Source organism: Orbicella franksi, chromosome 2, assembly GCF_964199315.1.
Source record: "Orbicella franksi chromosome 2, jaOrbFran1.1, whole genome shotgun sequence".
NCBI lineage: Eukaryota > Metazoa > Cnidaria > Anthozoa > Scleractinia > Merulinidae > Orbicella > Orbicella franksi.
The window spans coordinates 36,870,977-36,881,547 of NC_138146.1; the positions used below are offsets into that span (position 1 = coordinate 36,870,977).

Sequence of the window (10,571 nt, forward strand, 5' to 3'; positions counted from 1 at the left end):
ACAATTACAATTTCCCACAAAAATAAAAGTCTTTTTTTTAAATATCATAATTAAAAATATGGAGAAAAGCTTGCAAAATGGCTGTTATTTTCTTTCAAAACAGTCACCCGAGACTAAACCTCCACAATTTTACGAAGTCAGTCTCTTGAATTGGTTACTATAGTGATTGTAATCAATGTTGTGACTGGTGGATTTAATGGAGAGGACTTAAATTGATTGGCTCATGTAACTGTCCGATTACAGCCAACTCTCCGATTACACTGTCCAATTACAACTTTGCAGATTAATTAGAGCAAAATACAGCAGTTTATGCACCAATCACATTTGAGGAAATTGTAATTGTTATGACTAAGTTTGAATTATAAAATTAATAAAAAGTAATAATGCAATAAGAACTGATGTATCATGTTTTGTTCTTAACCGCCTGGCCTGGGGCGAGCACGGCTCTTAAACTGATCTTGAGTTGTAATTTTGTGAAGAACTGGTTGTAAAAAGCCGGTGAAAATTGTAGGGAATAACAAAATTAGCCCTTGTGCGAAGTCACATTAATTTTTTCCTCTGGTTTTCAAGTGTTTTACTTGGGCCAAACTGAAAGATTTAGCTCGAGCGATGTTTCTCGTGACGTCACCAACCCTGTCACGATCATCCAAAATGGCAAGAATAAATGTGAGTGCTCTATTTTAAAGAAAAATAAATCAACGTTTTTTCACTTCTCTGCGAGATTTTGTGCTGAACTGGCTTCATGGCGGCCAAATCACTACCTTTGAGATGCTCGTTCATTTGCATCAATTATTTTACGAAAAAAAAAGATACAGAAAAATTAACTGACTTTCTCACTAGGCTCCTTTCTCACTAGGCTCCTTTCTCACTAGGCTCCCGACAACGGCTGTTTCCGGGAGGGGACACCCATATAAAAAGGACGGGGGAGCTCTTCGTACCTTTCTGGGGGGGGGTTAAAAAGCGGTTTGGTACCTCTTGGAGTGTTAAGCCTCAAAAGGTCCACACCGGGAACTTTTTCGATACCTTTTATGGTATTGAGCCGAATAACATACAACAAACATTTAAAGCCACGCCCACAACATCGGACCTTAATACCTCTTAGGGGTTCTTTTCAAAATTGCCGACGAGAACGGAGAACCCCCTGCTTTTTATATGGAAGTGTCTCTTCTCCCCCACCCCACCCCCGGGTGGCTAGTAATCGAGTCTAACAAGATTCGTCGACGGCACTGAGTCAAAACAATATTCCGAATCGCATCCACTAGGAGCCAAGGAAAAAATTTTTATAATATCACTAAATGAGATCTTAGTAACATTATATTGTGGATTTGTGAACACGCTTAGATTCTATGATGGGTTCCTGTATCCACCGAGTACTCTTCCGTAGGAGGTTTGCATGAGCGGACGTTCTTTCCGTCCAATTCCTCGAAATTCTTTCACTAACTTGACAATGATGCAAGGGAACGCAGACGAAAATACTGCCGGTAAATGTAGGATCTATAAAAGATCTGGTCAGCCAAGAATAGAAACATAACAATGAAGCAAGGCTGATTACTACGTAGAAAGCTTAACGGGACAACAACATGATAGAGTCCAAACTGAAAGCCAAGAATTGCAACCGTGGACAGCTGCTCGACAAGGACATGATACAAGAATTCACACAAAAGAGGACGAGGAGACATAAACTTGTCTGAAGAAGGGACATTGACGAACATATCCTCGCCCATGCCTTCCCTTCAATTCAACGGCGACCGACGCTAAAATGGGTGTGCCATTTCACGCATCGTTATATAGCGACATTAACATTCATTCCATCTATGAGAAATATGGTGTGCACAAAAGGATTGTGTGCTTTGAATATATAAGTAGTGCGAAAAGAGAAGGTTGTCAGAATGCTCCCAACTGAAAAGAATTTTATTCTGGTTTATTTGCAAGAAGGAATCGTTTAAATTTCGAGATCTTTCGATCGAGCCACGAGTGTGTTATGGGAAGCGTTTTTTGTGTCGCTTACTTCATATAAAATCAAGACGTATGAGCTTATATTAGCAATATTTAAAATATCATATGTGATTGTTGATGTTGTTGCTGTTGTTGTTGTTGTTGGTGTTATCCATGTTGTTAATTTCCAATACCTTGGAAATTGTTTTATTCGAAGAAAACTTGTTTATAATCCTAGTTTGAACTCACTCCTGGTGTCACGACACTTATAATTATATCATGTAAAGAATATTCGTTTCTTTGGAGAACAAACAATTATCAAGGTATACCTGTATGTGTTTTATACCTACTTAGCTCTAAGCTCAAATGTCGCTATAACTCACTGTTAGAATTCTGATCAAATTGTCTTAAAAGCTAAATTATCTTAGCATAATGTTTTCATTACGTCTCGGCTCTGGTGGGAAGAAAACAAATTTATTTGATTTTGAATACATCGCTTTTTACTGATGTAAAAACTAAAAATCTAGCCTTTGTAAGCCTTTGTCAACGGAGCCGGCAACGAGGGCCCCATAATCTATACATGTATACAATGAAACCCGCTTTGCTTTCATTAAAACCGTCTTTGTCACCCTCCGCACAGGGGCCGGTTGATTTTGCCTAGAGTGGCCATTGTAGAAAACTTCAAGTCCTTCAACTGTATTAAATATATTTTCGCTGTACAAGATTAACTTCAAATGGTGGAAAACAACAAATTATTTTACAACGATCGAAAGTTCTTTTATATACGGAAATCAGAAGGATAGAGCTGAGTGTTATGGAGGTTTCAGACATTACAACCTCTTTAAGATGAACACTTCCATCTTGCAAAGGACGCGTTTGATATTTGTATTAAGAATAGTTCGACTGTGTGTGAATTCTGTTTTCCCTGAAAGATTCTGAGACCAAGCCGGAGCTGTCTCTGATAAAGAGCTAGATGGAAGTGTCCTTATTATGGTCTCCCTAAGTAGTGGGGTTAACTGTAATAAGAATTCGAAAAAGTAAAAAAAAAAAGGATTATGTTTAAGACTGGGGCGGGCGACAGGTGATCAACATTTCACTCTGCTATAAAATAATGTTTATAACCGACATGCACAACTCCACTCAGGGATATTTTTGGGAAGTGTTTTCGATTAAAGAACGATGGTTATGATGCATGTTGCGTCATAAGGGCTCTGATGAAATATAAAATGATATAGGCCCACTTTACTGTATAAGATTACGAATGTGAGACGAAATGTAATACTGAAATTTAATAATTATTAAATTAACTGTGATAAGATTTCTTTCGGTCAGTCATAGAAATTGTTTCAACTTATTAAAGGTGTAAAAATTTTCACTAAATCATTAAACACCACGCTTTCGTTGCAGTTATCGTTTTGGAAGAGAGGAACGTAATACACTTTCATCCACTTTCATAAAACTTCATGGAAATGAAGTAACTGCTCAGTATTTTCAACAATTTTATCATGATCTATTCGCGCAGGAGATATTTAAGATTTGATCGCTTTGCGCGTCAATTATTTCCCTTATTTCCCGCCTCGCAAAAACAAATATCTGTTTTATTCGTCACTTATCAGATTCATCTCTCAAGTATAGAAATAAAGATCAGTTATTAGATTCGTAGGTGTGTAAATGATGTAGCATTAGTTAACGTTATTACATTTATTTTTCAAAACTCTTTTTTTTAAACGTTAAGGTCTAGTTCTGATTACATGTGGTAATTATTTGAAAGAAGTAAACCTGTTTTCTTGTAACAACAGTGAAACCTAATAATTAGTCGTAAGGGCAAAATGTAATCGAGTGAACGATTTTCAAAGCGCGTTCTTTCATTATTGTTGAATTATTATTTGGAGTTATCGGGAGAATATCGTGTCACTTTTAATCAGACGAGAAGATCTTAACTGATTGAAAAAAGACTGAGTAAAATGAATTAACAAATCATGAACAAAATTAAGATTTGCCACAGACGGGAAATGAAGAAATCTTTTCTTTACTAGAAAATGAAGATAACGTTAAATTTCCTCTTCTCCACAGAACGTTCCCATTTTAGTTAAGGCTTGAACAAAGTGAGTTTTACTCCCCAAGGTTTTATTTTTATAAACTGCATAATTTTACTCCGCACTTTATTATTTTTACTGTTATTTTGACTCCCGGCCAGGACTTAATTATTTTTTTTCTCAAATCAGCATGGCCACCTCTCGAGAAAAACCTAAACTGATCCTCGCGTTATATCATTTTCTGTGTTTGTTGATCCTGTCCGTCAAATATCTTCTCAATGTCTCTCCGATGAGTGAAAGTTCTTTTATATTCCTTACAATTTGCAAATTGCAAAGTCGAACGAAAATCGTTCATTTTAATTTCGAAAAATAGCAGCTACGTGCATATTGACTTTAAAATGTTTGACTTTAAAGTTCCGGTGCAGTCGGAAATCAAACTGAGTTTTTCCTCCATTTTAGCCGCGAACCGGTTGTCTTCTATAAGTTGTTTACTTTTCGGCACGCTCATTAAACTTTTTTGGCGAAGCATGGCTTTTGAAAGGCTAAATTGTCCTAAAATGCTGATTTACAACTTTGCGCTCTACGCCTAGCTCTCTAGCGGAACGTGAATCATAAAATTTTGTCAGTTCGTTCAATTTTTTTTTTTTTTAATTGTGTAAAAAAAACAACACCTTCTTGATTTTAATTTGATTTATTTTAAAGTTGAAAGGACCTCAAATCTCATTCGCGAAAGATGGATAGTTTAAACTGCGTTTACCCTTAAAAATACCAGATACCTGTAATCATCTCATAAAGATGTAATAAATTTACAAAACTGCATGCTTGAGGAATGGAAGTCAATAGAAATAAGAAACCTTGCTTTGACCGGCGTTTCCTTGTAACATACAACTTAATAGGGAAAACTTGAATTTTTCCAAGAAAGTTTCAGTTTGAATTTAAAACTCAAGAAGATCAGGTTTCACTTCGATCAGACAGGTCGATTGTCTTCAACCGGTGAAACCTTTCTCATGTTCCTTTTTGATATGCGTAATATTTTATTAACAACTTAAAAACAAATGCGTGGTAAAACCTCAAATCTAAATCAGGCAAAAGGTCTTCCTTTGCTGGTCGCGTTTCAATGGAAGTAAACAACTGATTTTGAAAGCCATTACTTCACGCTTCCTCTACATTCAATCAAAGGCAAAATTCGTGCTTGACATTGTGTAATTTGACAGTTAATGGTAATAACAAAAGCTAAAGGTAGGCTGTAGTTCATTTATTATATTTGTTTAGTGATGTGAAGTCTCTCAAAGCATTGAAGCAATTGAGCGTTTCTTCAGTGCATTTATTTCAAGTGTGTTAAAATTATTTACAACCACATACATCCTATTTTACCTTGAAATATTTCGTTCAAGACGGCAAGGTAATTTTCGAGGGATTAAAATTATTTCCCGCACATTTTACAGTTAGCAAGTGTTAAATAATGAATGTAATGGTGTCGGATATTTATTCGACATGACAAAATTAAAACCTTTCTTTCAACTATTCACTTTCCGTAAGCTTCGTATTTAATTAAACACATAAAGAAAGCCAGTTTTTATTGACTGCAGTGTGTTCTGTTATTATTATGAGCAATTGAATTCTCTCTTGGAATTATAAACATAATTGTTTCTAACTGGCACGTCTAAAGATTTTGATATCACTAATTGACCGAAATTTGTCTTGAAAAAAGGTTCTAACGAGCGCCATTTTCTGCTTGAGTAGGTGCTGATGGGATAAATCTCATAAAAGAAATTACACACAACTTTCCAGCACGGGTGGAACTCATTTGAGCTATTACGCATTTAATTTGAAAATGATTCCCACATTTATAATCTTCAGAAATAATTAAATAGAAATCTAAATTTAAGCATATATACATCTTTAACTGTCAATCATGTAAATGAACTTGTCCGTGAATGAAAACAAAAGCGCGTGATGTATAGAATTGACACTCCTCTAAATGGTCGAACTCTTAAATGTGATTGCAAACTCCCCGAAAGCTCATTTGCAGTGAAGCAAAAACAGTGTTGACACATTGTTCTGAAAACAGAAAACGCCACAATGTTCTTCTCGCAAGATCCGATGCTTTTATACCCGCAATCTCCGTACATGCAAAACCCGGCCATACCTCGTAGTCCTCCAAATCGACCTTCGTTTTTAATCGATGATCTCTTAGTCAGAAGGCAGTCACCTTATTTGGTGCCAAAACAGCCACAGGATCATGGACACGAGCCCGCTCAAGTTTCTGCAAGTAGCAGCAACACGTTCAACTTTGGAATGCCTACCATATTTTCAAGAAGCCGCAAAGAACATACGTCAGTTTATCAAGGTATATACAAACTTTAACAGTTTCAGGCTCCTTACGACAACAGGGCGTGCCTATAAATTACGATTTTCTCTTTTAAGTTAACCTAAGTTCATCGACACCTTGATCGCCACACACTGATGGCTTCCTTGCGACCAAATTAAAAAAGTATACATAATAATACCAATTCCAAGCGTTTAACAGGACGTTATTTATTACCAGAGTTGTGGGAAAGTTGTTAACGGGGAGGAAATCAACGAAATTTGAGCCGTTAATGACAAAAAGCAAATACCTGGCGTAAATTAATCGGTATTACTTCACGTTTTCGTCATAAGTACATTTCTACTTTGAGCTGGTTTCTTGGTCAACACAGTTATTCATCTGCCTTCGTATTATCACACGTTTAATCCTGGTTAGTTGCGTATTTTATCTTTAAAGATATGAAAGTAAATTGATTGAATAAGAACGCTTAACTAACCGGCGGAGAGAAACAGCTATGAGGTTGATTTTAGCAGCATTTTTTCGACCAAATTTTGAGACTCGTTCCTTAGTCACCGCAAAAAACAAGCGATAGTTTCCAAGAGGAAGACATAAATACATGAGAGCAATAATAATTAAAGAGATAAATGAGAACATCTTGCTGCTACAATTGCTTTTAGGACTTTAACACTCACGGCTCAGGGGAATGTCTTTTTCGAACTGGTGAATTTCAGCCAGCAGAAGACAAGCAAATAGGAACGATTTTTTGCTCAGAATGTAAACTGATTTCTCTTATCGTTCGTCGCGATTAGTGGTATTTTTTTCTTAATTTAATTCATTTTGATTTTGGTTTGACCCTTTGTTTTCTAACGCATTTCAGATCCGAGCCCCGAGGTTCTAAATTCTCTCCCAGTCTACTTTCGTCTAAAGCCAACCATGAGAACTCCGAGCGGCCGTAGATGTCGTAAATCTCGCACAGTCTTCACCGATCTTCAGTTACGCATTCTCGAGAAAACGTTTTCCGATCAGAAATACCTCGACACCTCAAGCCGGGCTAAACTTGCTCAGACTTTAGGCTTGAACGAGACGCAAGTAAAAACATGGTTCCAGAACAGAAGGATGAAGTGGAAGAAAGATACGAAACAAAGCAAACCTGCGGGAAGTATGGAAGGAGACCGCGCACACACAGAAAACGATAATCGAGAGATTAAAAGGGGCGAAGAAGAAAGGGAGATGGCGAGTGAAAAAGTGTTGGTAAAACGAGAAGACCAGCCCTAACTAAGCTTTTAAAATCGATCGCAGAGGAACTAACACCTATCAAAATACAACTTAACTATAACTTAGGTTTGTAAGCTGAGACGCTGCGAACTTTTTTGTTATAGGCTTGTCACATGAATCCAAAGTAGCGATTATTTTATCATCTGAATATATCAAAGTTCAAATCGTGTTTCAAAGTCTAAATGACTTAGCAGGCCGACACTTAAAAGGTTTAGTTTGCATGGCACATGAAGCGACAAAGTTTTGGCTGATGGGATGTTTAGGAGAAGTGCAAATCAGATCGAAGGTGAAGTGAGCTCGAGTATTTTGCCAATCAAGAGAAATTGCACATGGGCGTGGTCTGCACCATCAAAGGAACGGCCGGTTTGACAAACGACAGACAAGAAAGCGGCGTCCTTAGCCCTTAAACAACAGAGATACACAACAGCCGTTGCCTTCAAATCAGCCTCAGATCGATTTGGGGCACGCATTCTTTTGCTCAACGGAGTTCAACAACCATTGAATTTAACCATGGATTCCGTACGCTCTTCTCTCGAACTCACAATATTAATTTTAGTACCGCCTATAAGCTGTAATTTCCTCTCCTTATTACATTAGTAGAGCCACTTTAAAGCAAACATCACAGTTACTAAACATTTCACGACAAGATAATGGCTGCTTCGGAGTAAAGCGTTGGTGTCAAAACCAACCATTCAACCAATATCAATTTTTCTCTGCTTATCTTTCAAGTCTTTCATTGTGTCGAAGCAGGAAAATAAGACACAGCTGCGTTATTATAAGCTACAAAAAAAATAAAATATAGATTTGGAAATTAACAATAATTTCGTTAGTTTTCTCATGTCTAGTAGTAACACAAAGAGGTCAGTTAAAGACGTTAAAGCTAGCACTACAACCAAATTTTCAGTAAAATCTTTTGCCGTATAACCTACCTGTGTACTCAATTAGAATACGTTTTTGTTTATGAGCGTTAGACTAACACCTTGAGTTAATAACGAATGGACATATGAGGGATTTTAATAAGAAAAGAAAGTCTTAACTGATCGAAGAGGCTGTGTAAAGAGATTTGACAGATAATGGAACGAAATTAAGACTCAGTGTGTCAACTTGGTGTTTGTGCAGACGGGAAATAAGAAATCAGCTGCTGTTCTTTCCAACAAACTTGTAATTAAATAAATTCTAGTTTTTTCCTTCGCTTTGGAAAACTCCATTTTGTTAGGCATTTAATAGATCTGTCGATACGTAACAAAGACAACTTTAATCTTGAAATTTCAATACCAACTACCCCAGTTTTTTTTCCTACGCTTGACGAAGTTTTGTTCATTTAATTATTCGACTTTTTGATAAAGAGATAAGCAGTGTTGAGCAGGTCTATCTATATTAATAAATCAATAAGTAATTAGCTGGACTCAAACGCCCAATTATTTCTTCTCGTGATGACGTCATAGACTGACATCTCTCGCCACTTCATCCCACGAGACAGAAACTGTGCTGTGAATCCCGGGAGGCGGGGGGGGGGGGTACTCCCTTGTAAGAGCTATATAGGTATGTGGGGCCTCAAAGGGTATGGTTTTTCGGCTGTTTTGGTTATAAATAGGGTATCGATTTTAGCTGATTTTGGCCATTTTGGTCATAAATAGGGTATGGTTTTTGCACTCTAGCCTTGATATGGGCATGTTTTTAAGAAGAAGCCACTTTTTCATCATTATCGAAAAGAAAATCAACAAACGCCCTTCACAAATTATGTTTACGGTAATTTAACATTGGCCTAAACTAGGGAACTAATTATAACGCAGGTCTGAAACAGGGTTTTGATTTAAGGGTTAGGTCATAAATAGGTTTTCGAATTTTTGGTCAGGTCATAAATAGGGTAGGGAATATCAGTCGCAGATTTTGGTCATAAATAGGGTAAGGCTTTTGGGAAGTGCGGGCTGCACACCCCTTCCCGATTTTTCTGGGAGTACACTCCCCCGGCCTGTGAATGCATTGTAAAGGATCATGAAAAATATTCATTACTAGTCCCAGATCCAAAACATCTTTAGTGACGCCCTTCCTGGCTAACAATGTTTTCGATCACCAGCTTTATTTTAACTATACAGTGGAATCCCGAGTTTTCAAACCCCCAAGGGAAACGAAAATTTGTTCGAAAAATCGAATAGTTCGAGAGATCGAACGGTAAAATTACAGCGTTTGACTGAGGAGGGGAAACGACTTTTTATTCGAGTTATCGGGAGGTTCCAAAAACTGAGGGTTCGAGAAATCGGAACTCCGCTGTATGTTCTCGGTTTAATAAATCGGAGATTGATTTCGACAGATTCAAAGTTTTAGCTAGAGCCGGCGCAACCACTGTCACTACTACAACCGTAGCTCTAGTCCAGAAATGCCGGGCAGTGAATGGAGTCATTAATTACCTTCTGGAAGAAAAGCAACCTTGTAAACGAAAAGCTTTTACCGAAAGGAATTCGCTCCTTCTTAATCTTTTTTTAGTCAGCTGGCAAAGCATTGTTTCACTCGAGCAGCGGTTGGTATCTCCTGAGGTAATCAGCGCGGGAACCCCTCCCTAGTCACGCTACCAGTCTCCAAACTGTAGCTAAAGGCAGAGCGCAAAGTTTGAAACCTTTCTCATTACGCTTAGCGTTCGTGTAACGCGCACGCGCTTGTTTAACGCGCTCGCGTTCTCCCCCCGAAGTCTCCAACTCTTTAATATTTTGGCGAGAGTGGCAAAACTTTCCTCCTCAACGGCCATTATTTTCGCACCACTGCTCGAGTAAATGTCCACCACTAGTTGAAAAACAAAGATTCGATTTATTATATAAGGGTTTGTATGGGAACGCAACGGTTTGGGTTAAAAAGGTAATTATTCGCATGTTTTGTAAATATGATCTACTTACCCTGTTGCTGTGTTGTATTCTTTGTGGTTTGCCAGCTCCTCGGGCCCATTTAACACGATTTCGGCGAGTTATCGTTGTGTGACTTGTGTGGGTTTCGCTTTTATAATTAGCAGTGGAAACCCACACAAC

General features: G+C 37.7%; 1 protein-coding gene across 1 annotated transcript; it reads left to right on the plus strand.

Moving 5' to 3' along the window:
* Nucleotides 1–5,922: 5,922 nt before the first annotated feature.
* On the plus strand, nt 5,923–8,480 carry LOC145470074 (homeobox protein BarH-like 1). The gene is made up of 2 exons (XM_081453908.1): nt 5,923–6,321; nt 7,157–8,480. Exons 1-2 carry the CDS (start codon nt 6,054–6,056, stop codon nt 7,552–7,554), a joined length of 666 nt encoding a protein of 221 aa, XP_081310034.1. The 5' UTR covers nt 5,923–6,053; the 3' UTR covers nt 7,555–8,480.
* Nucleotides 8,481–10,571: the final 2,091 nt, after the last annotated feature.